This window comes from Tursiops truncatus, chromosome 1 (assembly GCF_011762595.2).
Source record: "Tursiops truncatus isolate mTurTru1 chromosome 1, mTurTru1.mat.Y, whole genome shotgun sequence".
In the NCBI taxonomy this organism is placed as follows: domain Eukaryota; kingdom Metazoa; phylum Chordata; class Mammalia; order Artiodactyla; family Delphinidae; genus Tursiops; species Tursiops truncatus.
Genome location: NC_047034.1, coordinates 139,102,683 through 139,123,448, shown reverse-complemented (window position 1 = coordinate 139,123,448; position 20,766 = coordinate 139,102,683). Strand labels below are relative to the sequence as shown.

General features: G+C 46.2%; 1 protein-coding gene across 2 annotated transcripts in view; it reads right to left on the bottom strand.

The window, feature by feature from the left end:
• The window catches only part of GLIS1 (GLIS family zinc finger 1), a 226,268-nt gene extending 205,707 nt beyond the window's left edge, over positions 1-20,561 (bottom strand). For both annotated transcript variants that reach the window (XM_073789552.1, XM_033866349.2), the window contains exon 1: positions 20,277-20,561. In XM_073789552.1, the coding sequence (XP_073645653.1) occupies positions 20,277-20,523 (247 nt within the window). In that variant the 5' untranslated portion in view covers positions 20,524-20,561. The remainder of the gene's footprint in view (positions 1-20,276) is intronic.
• Between the last annotated feature and the right edge of the window lie 205 nt (positions 20,562-20,766).

The following is a 20,766-nucleotide window of genomic DNA, read 5'->3' as shown; positions in this document are numbered from 1 at the left end:
GAAGCCAGCAAAGGCAGTGAGAAGGGGCAGCCAGAGCAGGGGGGCAGCCAGGGAGAACCAGGAGCGGTCACTGCACTGATGCTGCTGCGTTGGCAGTGAGATGGAGATGCGCACAGTGGTTAGCTCCAGCCACGCGGAGGCCACGGGGACCTTGACACAAGCAGTCTGCAGACAGGGGAGGACAGAAACTGGGACATGACCGAAGGAGGGTTGTAAACCAAGGTGACTCCTTCTGGAAGTTTCAGCCTCAGCAGAAGCAGATAAAGGAGCTGTAGCAGGAGGGAGTGTGAGCTCAAGGAAGCAATGTTGGTTCTGCTTTTCAGGCTGGAAGGTCCTGGAGCAGGTTGTATGCTGATGGGAATGACCTCTAGAGAGGGTGAAATTCACACTTGCAGGAAAGGGAAGTGAAGAAGCAAAGTCTGTGAGGAAAATGAGAGAGAACAGGATGAGAAGAACAAGTAAGGACAGTTTGGCCTTGACCAAAGCAGGGGCCCTGCGGGCACACAGCGAGGAGGAGCTGGTGGCCGGGCTGCGGAGAGGCCCGCTGTCGCTGAGCTCACGGATGCAGAGCCGACCGCTCAGCACGGCTGTCTCCACCAGCACCCATCAACAGGCAGGCTCAGGTGGTCCAGTCTGAACCAGGGTTGGGGCCTGACATGAGAAGAGCTGCTTGGAAAGGAGTAAGTATAAGGATGGACTCTAAGCTGGGCAAGGAGGGCAGACACAAGGGGCAATGGGCAGCAAAAAAGAGATAGGGTTAGTAGACAAGATGTCTTCATAAGATCAGGTCATTGTCACCAGCATGGGAGGAAATCCCCAACCTGAAAGAATGAGACCAAACAGTAACAAATGGAACTCCACAAACAGAAAACAGGAACACAGGGGATATGAGAAAAGATGGTTTAAAATCCTAAAATCTCCTTAGAGAGGTATAAGATATTGCATCCATAACCAGAGACAAAATGCATGAAAGGGAACTGTTGGAGACCAAGAAAGTACTTCTGCAAACCAAAAATAACTAAAATTTTTAAATAAAATGGGAGAGAAAGTCAAGGAAGTTCTCAGAAAGCAGGTCAAAAAGACAAAGAGCTAGATATTAAAGAAAGATACAAAAACGAGAGGATGGATACAGAAAGCAAAACATGCAACTAGTGGAATTTCCAGGAAAAGAAATAGACAAACGGCATGGAAAAAAACTTCTAAGACCTGCTACATAAAAACATCTAGAACTGAAGGTCATGGATCTTCAGAAACAAAGGGCACAACAAGTACTCCGTCCAATTAATGGAAAAAACCCACATCAAGGCACATCACTAGAAAACTTCAGAACATCAGGGATGAAAAGAATGACCCGAAAGCTAGAAAATAGATTGGAGAGGAAGGGGACCTACGTGGAGTTTCAGGAATCACCATGGCATTGACTTCTCAACAGCAATGAGGGAAGCTGGGAGACGATGGGACAAGAATATCGTCAAAATTCTTAATAGGATCAGCTCTGAAGCCAGACAGCCTGAGTTCAAATCCTGGCCCTGACACTTAGCTGTGTGACCATGGCCAAGTTACTTAACCTCATTGGATCTCAGTTTCCTCATCTGTAAAATGGGCATAACAGTCAATGGACTGTTGTGAGTATGCATTAACTGATGTAAGGCACTCAGAACTATGCCTGGCATATGGTAATAAGCATTTAAAGATTAGTTCTTCTTCTTATTAAAGTTCTCCAGCCAAACTATTAATCAGGAATGAGACACTTTTCAGACAAACACCCTTACTTACCTTTCTTACAAAGTCATTGGAGGATGGGCTCCAGCAAATTACGGGGTTAAACTAAGAAAAAGGAAAATACAATGCGAAGGACATTTGACTTTCTTTTGGGTGCTCAGCATCTGAACACCTTTCTTCTACTGGGAAAATCACTCACCTTCCAAGGTAAAAAACCCCCACTCCATCCCAACACACACATACATACACACACACACGCATGCACGCACACACACACATAACGCGCGCACACTGAAAATGCACACAGAAGCTGAAAGTGTCACATCCCTCACGTACTTTGTCTTTGCTCAGCAGAAGTCCCCAGCCCTCTTCCCTGCTTTTTCTCCAAAGTATGTACCACCATTTGGTAAACATTATATTTGATTGTTTATTTGATCATTGTATCTTCCCCCTCTAAAATGTAAGTGCAGAGATTCTTGCCTGTTTGCTTGTTTTCCCAGCATCTAGAAGGGTGCCTAGCAGGTGCTCAGTAAAAATATGTTGCGTGAAAAGATTGTGTTTTCCCCGGCCTCCCTTGGAGATGAGGCGTGGGCACATGGCCCAGGCTCTGCCAATTAGAAGCATAAACCTAGGGGTACGGCTCAAATCGGTCTACACAAGCAAAACCAAGGAGTCAGCGACAGCCAGCGACCAGGGATGGGGCTCTGCTGCCAATGTCTGGCACCCACTGTTTTCGCTGCACAGCCCTGTGGCGGACTTTGGGGTATAGTTCTCAGCTATGTAGCTTCCAAACCTTAGTAAGTAATTCTGAGAGCCACCCAGCATCCTTTTAATAAAATCTCTTTTCTGCTTAAATCAGCCAGATAATGTGATACATGTGTGAGGCAAGAATTAGGGAATCCTACATAGGAGAGCATCAGTGACAATCCCAGGAGGTGCAATAGGAGTGCTCCCCACTTCTTTGGGGTGCGTGAGAAATGGAATTAAGATAACCTGATGCATTTGAGCATTTAAGAAAGTATGACTGACAAATGTTTGACAAAACTGATGGAGTATTTAGGGGAAAGTGGTAATAGATACATAAATATAAAACTAAGCAAATGAAAAAAAAAGACCCTATTTAACCCCAGGAAAACAAAATGCTATACCCCAAAGGGAAAGTTCCCACAGTGCGTGACTTAATTCAACATCCTGTTTCAAATGTAACCAACCCTACGCTGAAAAAGTGGACCCCAGAGGGTGCTCCAGAAACAATGTCATTACCCCGTGCCACCCTACCCCACCGGCCCTTATTTAAAACCCAATCTGCAGACTTGTTCCCCATCCCCACTCCCCACCCCTGTGAAGTCTCTAGAAGTTCCCTTAACTCTTTGAACCATTCTTGGATCATAAAACATCTTCCAGACACTTTTAGTCCTAAGAACAGTCTCATCTTGGTTATTAAGATGTCCCGTCCAGATTAATAATCTCAACTCTGAGCTTCATTTACAGCCAAATTCCTCCCCTCCCCCAGCTCGGGCCTGCCTCCTGCTGGGGCCCCTGAGCAGGGGCGGAGGGGCAATGTCTCCAGTGTCCTTTACTCTGTCTACTGGAGTGGCAAGAAGGGACTCACTTGCCAGGTACCAGGGGAGCTCTCTGGACTTGCGTGTTCAGTGCCCACTTCCGTGGGTTCCCAGGAGAGAACCCCACTGTGTCCCATGGGACACCTCCAGTTTCTCTCCCCTCTGCCTGGCAAGAAGTCCTCTCTGGCAGGGTGGGTCAATCTGAAAATGCCCACCAGGCAGGACCCGTGGAACAGAACCCTCTGTCCATCACAACCACAGTGCAGCCACCCCCTTCACTCTGCTACCAGGCAGGGGCTCCAGCTACAGCTTTCATCTTCAATACCTTCAGGCATGAAAAAACACATCGTTCCTCTGAGTGGGGCTCTCAGAGCCCCTCTCACTTGAGTCCTGGGTGAGGAGAAAGCAACCCCCTCCCCGCCCACCCGGCACGGGGGAGGAAGTGTCACAGCTTTCTCAACAGCTCTCTCTAAGGAAATGCCCTCCGTCGTCTCTTCCATCTCAACCCTTTGACACCCTCAAAGTGTGTGCCAGTTAAGGATCTCAAAACCAGAGTTAAGTTTAGGCACCTGAAATCCTGCTCTAGAAGGTAGCAGCCAATGCCTATTATCAATACCCATCGTCTTGGGGCTCAGCCAGAACCAAGCAAGCAAAATCCACACACTGGCATCCTGCTACCCACAGTCCCACCTGTGCACAGGCTGAACTGCTACAACCAGAGCAGGAGGGAGGAGAGGGCCAGCATGAGCGGGATAAAAACTGGGTGGGGGGGTTCAAGAGAACTAAATCCTCACCCATCATACAAGAAGCCAGCAGCCGATGAATACAGCCGATCTAAAAACAGCAGCCTAAGTCTTACTTAGAGGCTGTGCAGCCTAGCAATTCAGGCTTCACCACTCACCAGCTGTGTAACCTTGGACACATGGCTCCCTCCTCTGGGTCTGTTTCTTCATCTGCAAATCAGGGATAATAACAGCAACTCCTTCATGGGGTTGCTGGGAGAATCAAAGGCATTATGTTCGGAATGCTCTTAGAGCATGACTGGACCACAGTAATAAGCACCACGTTTAGCTATTATCGCTTTTATTTTTGTAACTGAGACAAATGGGAAAAACACTAGAAAATGACAACTAAATGAGTTGAAGGCAGGAGCCCTGTGTTGCACAAGTCCAGGGAGCACCATCCACGTAGATGGGGATAAGTGATGCCCGCTGGAAGTGAGCGTCCCAGCAGCCCTGGCTGAAGGCAGCTGCCTCTCAGCAGTGTGACAATGAAGGTAAGGGACTAACTCCCTGTAAAGTCTTAACAGTATTAGGTGATTTTAGAACTATGTTTAGCATTATTCTGCTGAAAATAAAAATATTTTTAGAATGGTAATAAAACAAGCTCCCCAAAATAGTAATAATAGCAAACAATAGGACTTGGCCAATGACAAAAAGAAAAGCAATGGAGGAAATGACAAAGGAAAATCTTGGCATTAAGACCATATAAAAATTTTGAATTTTTGTTTCAAAATCATCATAAAAAACATTTAAACAGCAGACTCATAAAAATATTAGCAACAAATATGAACAAAATATTAACATTCCTAACTTGCTGAACACTTTAAAATATGTAAAGTTTTACATTTTATACGTAAAATGTTCAGACCCCGACACAGACACCAACTTGCAAAAGAGGAGCTATGAACTGTGAATCAATACACAGTATATATTCCACTACACTAACGATCAAATAAACGTAAGATGAAACAATAACCAGTTGTCACTTCCACCTTCCAATTAGGAAATTCCTTTGGAAACACTGGTGAAGATTCAGGGAAGTAAGTTCTTTAAGACACTGCTTGAAGTTGTGAAAATTCGTGCAACCTTCTAAAGAGCTATTTGGTAATATGTGTGTCAAATGCCACTAGCCTTTGGCCCAGTAATTTTCAATTCTGGTAATCTAGCCTAAGAAAACAATCATAGATGCAAATGATGGTTACTGCATGAAGATAGTCGCTGCAGCTTTATCTAGACTAAGGGAAAAGGTGAAAAACTCTAAGCATCACGCACACGCAAGTAATATATATACGTATTTTTTTGTACTCACGTCAACTATCTGAGAGGCTAAACAAAAATAGGGGAAGGAAGAGGGGGTGTCACTGTTGCCTCCAGCAAGGGGAACTGGGGGTTGGGGGGAGAAAAGGAAGGCTCTTCCTAAGAACCCTTTTGTGGGTCTTCTGAATTTTGAACCATTTTAAATGTATCACCTATTCAAAATAATTTAACAAATGTAGTAAAATGCAATACGTTTTTGAATGTTTACCAAAAAATTTAACAGCATGGAAAAGATTTATGTTAGAATGTTAAGTTTAAGTACACAAGGCTTTATATTCAGAATGATACCAATGATAATGAAAACTATTAATATACAGATAAGCATAGAAAAAAGACTGAAAAGAAATATACTAAAATGTAAATGGTGATCACTTCTGGGGGTGAGATTATTTCCATCTTTAAATGTTTTTAGAGTTTCCAAATTTTCTACAATAAGTATACACTACTGATATAAGTGGGGAAAATAACAATTATTAAATTATCTTTAAACGGTCAGCCACTTCCCAAAGAAGGATTAGGAGTAAGATCAAGTAATCTGTTGGAGGGCAGGAACCCATTCCTATCTAAGTGGCTATGCAGGATGCCATCAGGAGACGCTGTGCGTGATTCCAGCTTCAGGGATGTACTTGCATGAACCATCTGCCCTCTCTGGACTGCTTCCTGGGGAATCAGCAGAACGCACCCACTAGGGCCCGGCCATTCAAATGCTACCTTTCCAGGAAGGCTGCTCTGATCTCTGTCTTGTCAGTGGTAGCCTGTGAGCTCTCTGAGAGCAGGCAGACCCTAAGACTCACGTCTGCATCCCCAGCAGGAGCCCAGTAACCAGCACGCTGGCCCCACCTCCAAGCTGGTATGTCCATCTGCCTGCCCTCTAGACTAGATGCTCCCCAAAGCAGAGGCCGCGCTTGGGTTATACCTACTTCTCTAGAGCTTAACAGAGAGACTAGTATATGATAGGGCTCCAGGAAACGTTTGCCGAACAAATGAATAAACTAAAGAAAGATACTCTAGACTAGCACCGTCTAACTGAACTTTCTCTGGTGATGGAAATGTTCTATATTTGCTGCCTAATATGGTAGCCACTAGCTACATGGGTCTACTGAGCACTAAAATGTGGCTAGTAGACTCAGGGACCGAATTTTTAATTTTATTTAATTGTAATTAATTTAAATGTAAATCGCCATAAGTTCTTCCATAAACACTTACATCACAGGGTAATTACAAGATGATCCATTAAAAAAAAGAGATGATCCAATGTCTTGCCGTACTCAAAAGATGATCACGGCAGGATACTGAAAATGAGGAGGAGGAGGGGGAAGAGAAGGAAGGTCCCCAACAGCCCCCAAGCCCCCACCTACCTGGCCAATATCACACAATGGGAATTTACTTGTCTCCATGACTCTGCTGTAGCTCTGCTGTATTCTGAGTACCCAACAGCTAGAGCCATTGGGAGAATGAAAGACTGGAATGAGTGAGAAGAAGGGAGGGGTGTGAGGCTGAGACAGGAGAGACTCTGAACATGTTGCAAAAGGAAAACTCTGGCCTTTTTTTTTTTTTTTTTTTTTTGCGGTACAAGGGCCTCTCACTGTTGTTGGCCTCTCCCGTTGCGGAGCACAGGCTCCGGACGCGCAGACTCAGCGGCCATGGCTCACGCGCCCAGCTGCTCCGCGGCATGTGGGATCTTCCCGGACCGGTGCACGAACCCGTGTCCCCTGCATAGGCAGGCGGACTCTTAACCACTGCGCCACCAGGGAAGCCCTCTGGCCTTTTTTTTATTGCCACAGGTAAGGAGAAAGGATATTCCCTCCAAGAGGAAGGCTTATGCAAGCAGGAAGTGGCAACAGGTGCAGGAAAAGGGCTGGCAAAGGTGTCCCCACCCCCCGGGACTGGGTAACCTGTGTGGCTCCACAACCAGCGTCCTTGCAGAGGGCTCTACACACCCCTGCTCCCGTCCGCCCTCAGAGGCCCCGCAGTCAGCCCCTTCCCTGCTGACATCACTGATTCTCACGCTGGCCTCACGAGGGGAGCTAGCTAGTAAATATTTCCATTTTATAAGCTGGCAAACCAAGGCTCCATGAGACTGGCTGAGGTCATGGGTCTCAGACTGTCTGGAGCTCAGGAGTCTGCTTAGGACAGCAAGCCAGGTGATGAGGTGGTGAAGCTGCACAGGTGAGGACTGGGGACCCGGCCGGGCTGGGAGGGAACCTGCACACACTTGCCCACTGTCCCCCAGCCCTCCTGACTGAGAGCCCCATGCAGGCACGGGCTCTATCTGTTAGCCCACCACAGTGTCCCAGGGCCCAACCCAATCAATACCTGGGACATAGCAGCCATTCAAAACACTGATGAACGAACCAAGCAACAACCAAACCCGGATGCAGCCCTTCCGTTTTCAAGATACTTCCCCACACTTCATCCCATATGCTCCTGACAATTGGCCAGGCAGAGATCACTGTCTGAGGCTCAGACATAGAGAGCCACTCTGGGTTGCTGTCCTGAAAATCTGCTTGGGGAACTCCCCAGGAAGCCACACCTGGACTGCAGAGGGACAGATCAATTCTGCTGGGATCCTGCATTCGTTCTCTTCTCTGGTCCACACTCCTTCTGCAAGTCAGAGATGCAGTCATTACAGACCCCGCTCCATGGAGCTCACAGTCTCGTCAGGGAGGAAGCATCTATAATACCCAACTGTTCAACGGGAGAAAAGTGACAAAGGGCAGTGGAAGATGAAGGAGGGCAACGGTAATTCTGGCTGGAGGAGGCAGTTTCTCGACCAAGACGAATGGGGAAGATTGGACCCAAGGCAGCAGAGTTCAGAGGGCCTGGGGAACGGCCCAGAGCGGTGGCAAGGTGTGAGAAAGGGCGGGGTCTTGGAGTCAGGCCTGCAGCTACCACCTACCAGCTCTAGAACCTTGGGCAAGTCATTTGGTCTCTCTGGGCCTCAGTATTTCTCATCTGTAGAATGGGGGTGATGATACTCACCTCACGAGGAGTGAATGGCTTCAGGGGATATCTGCTCACAGCAGGGCCCAACAAATGGAGGCCTCCACAGTGCTGCAGAGACCTGCAAGCACAGGGATGTGGGAGCAGAACAGGAACAGCATCATGAGTTTGGGAGGCAGAAGCAAGGTAATTCACCTGGATATTAGAGTCTGAAGGCAACTCCCAACCCAATAAACCAGGAACAGGGGGAGGGAGGTCTGTACCTCCTGACCCACCCCAGAAACAGCCCCAGCCCCCTCCTGCCAGACACCAGAGCCACCACAGGTTGAGTGAATGTCTTGGACTGACCCCAGGGCCAGGACCTGTCAGACAGTTGTGCTGAGGTAGCCCATGCCCACCTGGGCAAGGGACATAGACAGCTCCTAACCTTCCCCTAACCCTAAGTGAAGCCCAGGTTCTTCAGATCTGTGTCCTCCAGTGCTGGGGTTAGGACCTCAGTCTCTGAAATCCCAAAGTCCTTATTCTTCTAATTTCTCCAAAAAAAAAAAAGAAAGAAAGAAAGAACAAAACAAAACAAAACACCAGAGTAAGGGGATGGGATACTGCAGTGTAGAGGAGAAACAGCATCAGACCAAGTCAGGCTTGGGGACCTAGGCCCAGCTCTGCCACTCAGTAAGAGCAGTAACAGCAGCTTACCTGTGGTACATACCTACTATGTGCCAGCCCCTGATCTAGGTGCTCCACAGACTCCTCACCTTAAGCCCCTCATCAACTCTGAGATAGGCATTATCTCCATTCTACAAATGAGAAAGACTGGGGCTCAGAGTCCAATGAACTTGCCCAAGCAAGTTCCAGCAAATGGTATAATCAGGATCTGAACTCAGTTCTGACTCCAAAAGCCATGTGGCCACCTTTGCACAGTAACATGACCTCTCTGAACCTTAGTTTTCCCATCTGTTCATAGGAGGATTGAATGAATAATAGTGATTTGGGCAGAGCTCTACAGTTAACAAAGCTCAAACCACAACAGTACCCAGAGAGGAGCCAGGAGGCCAACACAATCCCCCCGGGGTCTGTCTAAGCCTGTCCTGAAGTGGAGATCCAGGGTGTATACATCACTCTCCACCCCAGCTGGGTGACTAAGAGCTGGCTCCTCGCTCTCATTTCCAGGGTTCTTCTTCATCTTAGAGAAATCTGGGTCAGATGTGTTGCAACCACCAATACCTGCTCTTTAAACCGTAAGACGAGACACACTTTAAAGCACCTGGGACTTTGCCTAGACGGGGGGCAGGTGTGTGGCAAAGTGGGCCTACGATCCAGGCCAGTCACTCGGGACAGCCGTCAGGCCCCTAGCTCCTCCACCTGGCCCATGGCCTGGCAGCCACCAAGAAAGATCTGTGATCACTGAAGCCAACTCCTCCCAGAAAGGAGAGGAAAGGGAGGCCCAGACAGGTGAGAAGACTTGCCCAATGTCACCTAGAAAAGTAGGACAGACCTCGTTGTGAAGTGCCCCAAGACGGTGTGGGAAGGAGAATAGGGCTGTGTCTGTACTTGAGAACTCCTTGTGTATTCACTGGAGTCTCACATGTGCTGAGACCTTACCATGTCATTAACCTTGTAGGAAAAACAAAGACATAAAACTCAGCTTCTCCTTTCTAGGCTACAAGCTCCTTGAGGGCAGAGACTGGGTTGGAGTCCATTCCCAACCTTCCTTGACACCCACCTTGAGCCAGGCCCTGTGCTGGGCACTGGGATGCTGGAATAATGAGACTCTGCCCCTGTCCTCAAGGACACATAAGTAAATGGAAAATTGCCACAGAGTATGACCTGTGCTACCGCAGAAGGAAGGATAAAGGTGTGGGTGCCAGAGCTCTAGCATAACCAGGCCAAGGGAGAAAGGGAAGGCTTCCAGGAAGAGGTGGCACCTGAGCTGGGTCTTAAAGAATAAGTAGGAGTCAGATTGGTGAAAAGGAAGGGAAGAAAGGCCCTTCTAAGAGATTCTGTTTACCAAACATTTACATGGTAGCAATAACAATAACAGTAATAACCCCAACATTAATTGAGCATCTTACCATGTGCCAATCTCTGTATTTAAGCACTTATACATGTATTAACTCGTTTCACCCTCGTAACAGTCTTTTGAAACTGTTACTATTATTATCCCCATTTTACAGGTAAGAATATTGAGGCCCAAAGAGCTTAATAACTTGCCCAATATCCCGAAGTTTGTACCTGGAACCAGAGTTCAAACATAGTGGTTTGGTTCCACACCTACAGCCCCAACCAGCACACTATTTGCTTCTCAGATATGTACTTTGCCAGACCTGGTACTGGATGTAAGGCTACAAAGATGAATATTTGAATATGAACTATTTTATGTTCCAAAATTGATTTTAAAAGGCACAAAAATGAATAAAAAGAAGCTCAAAGTGTGTAAGGACAGAAGGACAAGAGAAGATTCCAAGTCTGAAGCTGCGCAAGGAAAAGTCCAATGCTGGGACTTCCCTGGTGGCTCAGTGGTTAAGAATCCTCCTATCAATGCAGGGGACATGGGTTCGAGCCCTGGCCCGGGAAGATCCCACATGCTGCGGAGCAACTAAGCCCGTGCTCCACAACAACAGAAGCCACCGGAATGAGAAGCCCGCACACCACGACGAAGAGTAGCCCCCGCTCACCACAACTAAAGAAAGCCCGCACACAGCAACGAAGACACAACGCAGCCAAAGATGAAAATAAATAAATAAATTTATAAGGAAAAAAAAAGAAAAAGAAAAATCCAACGCTGCTGGAGGACAAGCAAAGCAGACATTAGGAAGAGGTGGAACTGGATTGGCGGGAAGGCCTTGAACGCCAGACCAAGGGGCTCAGATTTCTTCCATCAGTCAACTGGTTGTGAATCTACATGCCAAGTTGTAATTTCAGGGGAGAGCTTGAAGACAAAGACTGTCTACAGAACAAATCGATGTCTCTACAGATATGTGAGTGGTTGATAAAATACAAATCTATTTAAAAGAGCCCTTAAAGCTAGTAACCTCCAGGTATTTTCTCCATCAACAGATACTAAAAATATAACAGCTATCTGGACAGGGCATCGATTTTTGTCCTTGTATTTAGAAAACCTGGATACCCCTGCTGTCAGGGATGGGAAGTAACAAAAAGGTTTTAAGCAAGGAATTCTTTGGATTGAAGGTCTGGGATTTTTGCCCTCCACCTACCCCTATACCTCCACCTCTCCAGGCTGGAAATTTACCATCTGAAGTCCCAAAGATGAGCCGCGCCCGGCGAAAAGCTCCGATGCAGAGATATTCTCACAAAGAGAGCTACGTAAGTACAAATGACTGTTTGATCAATCATTTGGCCTCAGCGTGGGATTTGGTTAGAATTAAAGCCATCTGGTTTGGGGGGGGGGGTGGCTGGGGGAGGAGACACGCAGGCGGGAAAATGACCCACCCCCTCCCCCAAAAAGCATTGTTAAAATATAACAGGGAAAAACAGTAAAGTCTCTGCTGTTATTTCAGCCTAAGCCACTTAATACTTCAGCACATAAAGCAACTTATTTTATGACCTTTTCCCTTTAAAAAGTAAATCAGAAGACACTGCCTTGAATTCAGATATCTCTGAAACACACTACTCATCCCTCCCAGTGAAATATCCTGTTTCATAAACCTTCTTCGAGATACTTGAAACTGCAGATCACTAAATGCCTAGCTTTAGGCATCTGACATTCCAGAGAATTAATATTTAAACTTATTATAGGAAAAAAGAATTGAGTTTGGTTGAAGCATGAAATATTTAATAGTGTCTCCAAATTAGAAACCCGATTTTGTTTCGCACTGGAAATGCCAACGTTATTACCTGGGCTTTGCACTCAAATAAGATAAAATGCACAGGCGGTCTGAGATTAAACACACAATTACGGCTGTTTTCTCCAGAGAGAAGGGGAGCGAGACAGGTTTGGGGAGTGGAAGCGATTGAGTTTCATTTTTACGATACACTTAAAATTATATTATCATTCTCTGCCTTGGGGGTTGGACTTGAGAGGGCTGAAGCTACTTAACCACTGAAAACTGTGTCAAGATCGGTGAATCCACGGAGGCCTGTTCGTGGGCTCATGAAACCGTCTACATCTCGGAATGGGCCCGCTGCTGGGCGAAACCCGGGAATTTTCTCTACTCACTAGGACAAAAGTATTAAGTGGTTTGGGATAAAAATTAAGCTTCAATTGACACAGTGGATCCTGGCAGCCTCTGCCGGCACGTGTAATTTATTTACAGGGTTGGAAAGTCGGCAAAATACATCATCAACTCTTATACAAACTTCTATTAGGTATTAAATACCCAAGCCTCAGAGAAGTAATTCATACAGTCCACCAACGTTCCAAAATAAACCCAATCTCCAGGCCCTCCGGAGAGCTTAAAACAGCAAATGGGATCTGTATTTTTAAAGCTGGGTTTATAATACGCCCTGGTTTCTTGCTAAAGCCTTATTTGCCGTCAAACCTGTTATTTAAAAACAAAAGCAACAACATCTAAAAGAGTAATCTGGCTGCTAGAAAAGACACAAATAGGAAGAGACTGGGCCACAACGCAAGCAGGCCATCCCTGATACCCCTTCATACTCTCCCTTTCAGACCCAGGGTCAACATCCAAAGGCAAAGAAGCTTTGGGCAATAAAGCCTCCTGCAATTTCCACTTCAGAAGAAGTATGATCCCTTGAGAATGTCCACACTCACATACATTCTCATGAATGCACACACCCCCATGCAAGACCACAGACACAACCCAGCCGTGGGACCTCTTCCTTCCATAGAGGGTCATTTGACTCATTCATCATTTGACACAAAAGACCCATTTCCCACAAACTCTCAAGTTCACTCTGATCCCTGGTCTGTTCTCCCCACAAGCCTTTCTTCATCCCACCAAGCGTTTAATAAGAAATAATTATTTAATAGATCTCAAACCATCATGTCCAGTGAAGCATGCATTCTACACACGACGTGTGATGCGATCATGAGGAATTCTCTTCAAACAGATGTCTTCATAACCGATGGAAGGGCGACCGCAGCCAGGGCTCGGGCAACAAAGCTCCCCAAACTGCATGACAGGCTCAAAGAGGGACCTGAACCTGCAGTAACCGGCGGAATGAGTGTATGCGCTGCTTCTGAGAAGGGGCTGCTTCTAGGGGCCCTCCGGTCTCGGACTCCTTACCTGAGGACTCCATGTCACAACCAGGAACCACTGTCCTTCTACCACTTCTGCAGCCGAGCAGTGGGCAGAGCCCGATGGAGGCAGAGCTCCCCCTAAAATCACACCTCAGCCTGTTAGCTGAGACTCAGACGTCTGCTCCGGGGACTGGTCATCCAGACTGGCCTGTGGCCTTCTGCTGCCTTCCCCCAGGGGTCGGGGCACACTCTGCAGCCACGGCGACTCCTTGCCACTACTTGGGTTTTAAGGGCCGTCCGTGAGAGCTCTGTGCTTTAGGGGGAAAGCACAGGCTTTGCAGTCAGACAGAGCTGGGTTCAAATTCCAGCCTCTATTACCTGCTACCTATACAGTGAGTCACTGTGAATTACATCGTAAGCTCATTATTTGGACAAATCAATTAACTTTTCCAAGCCTCATTTCCCCCATCTGTAAATTTAGAATAATACCTCCTTTCCTCATAGGATTGTTGGGCTTTATTAAGTGCAATGACAGCTATAAACTGCTCGGCCTGGCAATGAGTAGGTGTTCAATAAAGATTAGTTGACCTCCCGCCCTCTTCCGGTTCCTTCTGTGCTCTACTTCAGGAGTCAAGAGTTCCAAAGAGATCAAATCTAGAACCTGACCTCTTTCCATACCCTAGATCCTTCCCAACTGCCCCAGCCAAGTTCATGTAGAATCCCGGAGCAACAGAGTAGGAAGAGACTATGGGTCATCCTGTGGAACTGCTTCCCATTTTACAGATGGGGAAACCAAGACTCAAAGCCAAGGGCATGGCCCACATGCATTGAGGCTGTACAATGGCGCGTGTGTTTGCTCCAGACAGTCCCAACCATAACCACCAAAAAAATTCAGGCCATGCAGGAAATGCATTATTCAGTGAGCGGACTGAAGGGCTCCTCTCAGTGCATCTGACTCAAATGCTGACTTTAAAAACACAGCTCGTAATGCTAACACAATCCGCCTCAATCCACCGGAAACCTTCTGAAGGAATAACCCTTTGGAGTTTAGGGAAAGACGGGGAAAAGGAGAAAACAGATGCTTCAAGTGACTTTAAACTAAAAGACACTGGGTTAGGGTTGTATTTTCTCCACCCCACCCCACCCCAGGTCTCTGTTTTCTTTCAGTTTCTTATAAATAAGGCTTTAGGAGACCAAAGCAGCCACAAAACTTTTCCCGTCTCTTTTCTGCTTCCCTTAACTCAGTAACTCAGCTATCAGTCCCGGACTTTGCTTCTAACGCCAAAGCATTTTTTTTTTCATTGTAAACTATTAATTCAGGCAGCGGCTGTTGATAAACAAGAACTCCGTTTTAAACTGCTAGAATCATTAGCACAGGGAAGGCGAGCTGCACAAATATTTCAGGAGGTTGCTCTTTTTTCCTGGCCCTGGTATCGCAGCTGGGCTTTCTGCATGTTGCAGCTGAATTTTTCAAAGCCCAGGGTAGAGTTTGTTTCATTTCTTCTCCCCCTTGAACTGAATGTCTTTGTTTCTTTAAACACAAAAATAGACTACCCCCTACCAGAAGAAACAACTGCAAGTCTCTAGGTCTAAACTAATTGCAACTAAAATCTGTATTAGGAAAAAAAAAAATAGCAAACCACACACTGTAATTTAACTTTGAATATAATCACAGATACAAGGTGAGGTTGTTGAAATACTACCATATCACCTTCAAAACAAGTAACTGCTTTTCTAAGAAAATTGAGAGAAAGAAGGGAGATTATCCTTTCTATGCAAAAGTCACCGTTAGCGACAGTCACTGGTCAATTTACAAATAAAGTTGGTATTTATTTGTTTGTTGTTGTTTTTTCCCTATTCCTATCCAAAAAAGGGTTGAAAACCCCATTCCAAACTTTAGTTTCTCCCCTTTTCTAGGATGCTGGCCAAACTCCACAAAATAAAACCAAAGAAAATGATGATAATTATGCAACATTCAGAACAAAGAACATAAGAATATATTTTTTTAAATGATTCATTGTGCACTTATGCCTGTAATGGGATTTTAACACACTGTAAAAATAAGTGTGCTGGCTCACTTCGCTTCTCATGCAACTGTAACGCAGGGAGATGAAGAACTCAAAGATGGGGTGAGGTTTTTTTTTTTTTTCAGAAGGAGGAGAAGTGTGAAGGAAAACCACGGCGTATAACCACGGCATATAAAGAAACATGTATTTTCATCACAGATGGAGCAACACAGCCTATGGATATGATTCCGCAGCCAAGATAGTCCTGAGACCTCAGCCCAGCTGAGCACTTCAGGTAAACGACTCAGAAACAACTAAGCCTAAATTAAGTTACGATCTCATGTGCTGGTCCCCTTTCCATTTTGCACGCCAAGTCTTAGCAGCTTCTAGAGAGCTTAGGAGGCAGGAAGAGAAGAGGAATTCTAGCCACACAAGATTCTTAGGGAATCTTTGGGAATTATATTTCCGCTACATGTCTATAAAAGATTTGTCGGGTACATAATTCTTATGACTGTAGACGCAACATGTTCCTATCTTATTTGTGTACCCACACACATACATGTTTCTCTTTGTCTCACTGAGCCTGACATTTGGCCAGCAGGTTTTTCTCCCCCTTATTTGAAACCTCAAGCACTGAAAAAATTTGGATCTGATTATTTCCGGATCACAGGACCAGCACTTTAAAATGGATGAAATGCAAGCAAATTGCCCACTAGAGCCGGAGGGGGTAAATGCTTTCAAAATAACTCATACCTTTCTATTATGGATGTGCTGGCCCCTCAAAAGCCTCCCCAGAACATCACAGTGGCTTCTGATTCAGATGAAGAAACTCTACCAGGTAATGCCAACCAAAACTGTCACGTCTTACTTTCCACCACCAGCCCCTAATGCCCCTAATGCAATCTACAACTGCTTTCCTTTTTTGTTTTCATTTTTAAAGAAAAATATATATACTAACTTTTTTTTTAAGTTACAAGATTAACTACTTTTTGGAATTTTCAGCCACGTTATGATGGCCTTTTACTAATGGCAGAGTCCACATTTGTCATGATCATCAGCCTCCTTTTTATTGCTAGGATGTGTCTAGTCTCAGCACAATGAAAATGGCCCAGTGAGTCGCTGAGAATTAAACAGTGAGCTCATTATCTGGTTTGGTCTGAGCGCAGTAATTCTGGTCAAACAGAATCTTCTGGTAAACTGCGAAGTTATCTAATGATGGCATAGATACTAGTTACCAACTTCCAAAGATTCGAGACAGAAGAAACACCGAAAGCAAAAATATTTTAAATTCTCTGGGAACATTCGGGAGGCCGTCATGAACACCCAGCTCTCGGCCCCCAACACACACACATAGAAGGTACAAGTTGTGGAACCAGAATCAAACTTTGGAACAGGAAGGCTTAGAAACTGCCACTTACTGTCTGTAGCCTTGAGCACATCGTAATAAGAAGCCAGCGCTTCTACATCTGTCCCCTCGGAACAGCCCGCAAGGTAGGCAGAGCTCAGCTGGCATGAGGACAGATGAGGGAACGTGTGGGGGACACACGCTGAAAACTGTAAAGCACTGTGCACAGGGAGCGAGCATCATCGGGCCATCGCCACAAAGCTGACGGCCTCCATAAAGTCCAGATGTTTACTTTCTTTCCTTGTCAGGACTTCGAAAAGCAGAGTGTCGGGTATTTAATAATAAGAAAGAAAAAACGTAGCATCTGGTAATTTGGCCTTTTCAGCTGTTTGGAATCTGGATAAACAGGACTCTGTCATAAACAGATCGTGATTCTTATTGTAAATGATGACAATGTTAGTCCATGACGACGCACCATCCCCAGTGCCTCCTAACTCCAGATCTGGAAACGCAGAGGACCCCAACATTTACGGACAAGCTGCTGGATTCGAGAGCTCACTCCCTTCCTCGGCTTAGGGTCTGTCCGAAACGGAAGGCAGATCATTTGAAACCTGATTCCAAACCAAGCAATACTGTCTTCTCTCCGGTCACCAGGCAGCAGTGGCCACAAAAGACCTGCAGCTTGGCTCCTCTCGGCTTCCTCTGGCTAGGGCACCAGAGTTAAAGTCGTTAAAGTCAACATTTAAAAAATCAAACCTCTCTCCCTCCTCACCCTACCCTCTTTATCTCAAGTATCGCTGACCATAACACGGTGCCCTACAAGAATTAATAAAAGTGACCCCTTTTTCCTTCTTATTTTATAAAGTATTCTTACAACAACTGTTTCATTTTCCCTTGGGAGGAAGCATTATTACCTCTCGTGCAAATGGAAAACCAGAAGTTGAGAACGTTAAACACATTACAAGAGTAATCTCCAAAATAACCAGGCACTGAGGCGGCCCTTTCACACTCTATCACTAATGCTCTCTTCAGTCTTTCCAAGTAAGTCGCACGGTAGATTTACAAATGAGGAAACTAAGGCTCAGAGAAGAGAAATAACTTCCCCTGATCCCACAGATCTTGGATGGCAGAGTCTTACAATTTCCAGCACGGTCAATAAATATTTTTCAGTTGGTATTCTTACCTGTCTGTTTCCAATAAGCCTGAGACTTGGAGCTAGACATCAAATATTCAAAGGGTTGCGATGTCTAGGGAATATTTGGGTGGGAATGGCGGCAGTAAGAAGGTTTCCTTTGCGGCATTTTCAAGAGGGCTGCCCGGCTCTGGTTTTGTGACAGGCCACTGCCTGGCTTGACTATGGGGAAAAATTCGCACAGAGGGACAGAGGCCAGGTCCAAGCAATGGGCTGGCCAGAAACCCCGCACCCAGTAGGCCTCAGTTTCCTCATCTTTTAAATGGATGGGACAAATCCTACCCCACCAGCCTTGCTGGGGGCTATGAAGAAAACAGCAGCATCTTAAAAAATTTAATCAGTACAACCATCTTAAGGTACAAAGAAAGAGGTGCTTCCTCACATTCTTTTATCCTCCTCTGCCCCTTTCAAATATAATCCTGATTTAAAGATCTCATGTTTTAGACATTGGGAGTGTGTGGATAAAAATAATTGGGATTTGGGGGAATGAAGTCAGAAGGTGTACACAATGCATCCAGACGAAAGGTCTCTAACTACGGCTTGGAACAAAGGCTATGTTTGGGAGAGCCATTTATTAGGTCTGCAGAGAACTCGATCTGCAATTGACAGCTATTTTTTTTTTTTAACACAAAATGTTGCAGGAGGGTATCTATTTAAGGGAGGATTGTGTATGGAGTGGGGCAAGGGAGGGAGCTCAGGGCAGCAAATATTACTCATGTCTTGCTGCACAGCCCTCTCTCTCCCTAGTAAAAGAGAACCTCATGTGTGTATTCCAGTAATAATACGCTAAAGGTGTTTTTTTCTATATCTACCCTTTAAAAAATGACCTCTATCTCTTGGAGAAGAGACTGACATTTAAAACAAGGAGACAAGGGCTTCCCTGGTGGCGCAGTGGTTGAGAGTCCGCCTGCCGATGCAGGGGACATGGGTTCGTGCCCTGGTCTGGGAAGATCCCACATGCCGCGGAGCGGCTGGGCCTGTGAGCCATGGCCTCTGAGCCTGTGCTCCGCAACGGGAGAGGCCACAACAGTGAGAGGTCCGCGTACAGCCATAAATAAATAAATAAATAAATAAAACAACGAGACAAGAAATAGTGCTCTCCTAGAAAGTCAGGTGTTTTCATTAAAAAGAAAAAAAGTGTTTATATTTATTTCCTTTTACTAGTCTTTGCATTGGGGAGTTGGGGTTTTTTTGTTTTGTTCTGTTTTTAACCTAAAAGGAGCTCTCGTCTCTAAAAGCAAGCCACCCTACCTTTTCGAAGTTGCTGGGGCTGATTGATGCTAAAGTAGTGATGCCTACAGAGCCATAAAACACACTTTTTTCCTTCCTTAAGAATCAGCTGGAAATAGAACCAAGAGGTCCCAAACACTGAAATAATGAAACCCCAAAGCTTTGGTTTCTCCCAGGGAAAAAAAGGTGGGGGCAGGGGGGAGGACACGGTGCCTCAACAATTTCCCCAATTTCTAGTTAATTATCTGTCAGCATGAAACTTATAAATAATGGCTCAATAATAATTAACTGTGATGAGAAGAACATGTTCATGAGAATCCAGCCTCATTGCTGACTTTGACCCATTAATTATACTGGAGCCTGCACCTTATACCCACCAGCCTCACTGGGTAGAGGAAGGGTATTGCAAACTAACTTTTGACCCAAAACTATGCTTCTGAAGTAACAAATACAGAACAGCCATTGTTAAAGTCGGGACTTGACTCAGGCTAGATTATAGATTCATAAAATTTTCCATCAGGAATCCAGAAATCATCCGGTATAATTAATTCCTTACTTGACAGATGGGGAAACTGAGGTCCCAACAGGCGAGGGGTCTTGCTGAAGGCTTCTGGTTTTTGTTATTGAGGGAGACTGGAATACTTCAAAGGATGCCTTTAGCAGCCTCAGAGATAGACATACTCGAGTTGCTACTCATCCTAATTTATAATAAGATTTTGACAAGTTTCACACAACTTTTATCAGAAACATACAGAAGCAAAATTATGTAATCTGAGCTGTCTATACACCCATCTTCCCCAATATAGGCTACTGAGTTTAAATTAGATGCTTCCTAAACAATCATCGTTTCAGAATGACAAGCGAGTCCCAAACAACTCGAGAGAAACTGATGAACTCCGGAGAAAGTTCTACCAAGTTTTCTCCGGAGGATTCCTACAAAGGCCTGCGGTAGAAACGTCAGAGAGCCCAAATCTCTCCACACCCACGGCCAGGCACGTCGGCGGGGCCAGACTTACCCTTACCGGCGGCAGAGGCCTTGGACGGACCGTAGTCTCGGGGGCTCCGGGGCTCGAGGAGGTCGTGGGCGCGCAGTGGCGCGGGCAGCAAGTCACGCGGACCCCCATCCCCGCAGCCCCCGCTGCTCACCGTGACCCTGAAGGCCATGTGCGGGCCGAGGCCAGCGGGCCCCCGGCCGGGACCCGGAGCGCCGGGGGCCTCCTTCGGCCTCTTGTCTGAGTGCGCCTCGGCCACCTCGCAGTGCATGGCGCCGGGGCGGGGCGCACCGCTGGAGGTCGCGCCGGGCTCCTGCGGAGGGGAGAAAGCACAGGCGCGTTAGAATGAGCGGAGCGGTCCCCTTCTCGTCCGGAGGCCGAGGTTTGGTTAGGTCACCATCCCTCCGTTTATTCCTCCTTTTTGAAATGGGTTCGCGCCACCACACTCACCCTAACGTGACACTCACCCTAACCAACCTGATCCGCGTAAAAGGCCCCTTCCAGGGCGCAGGAG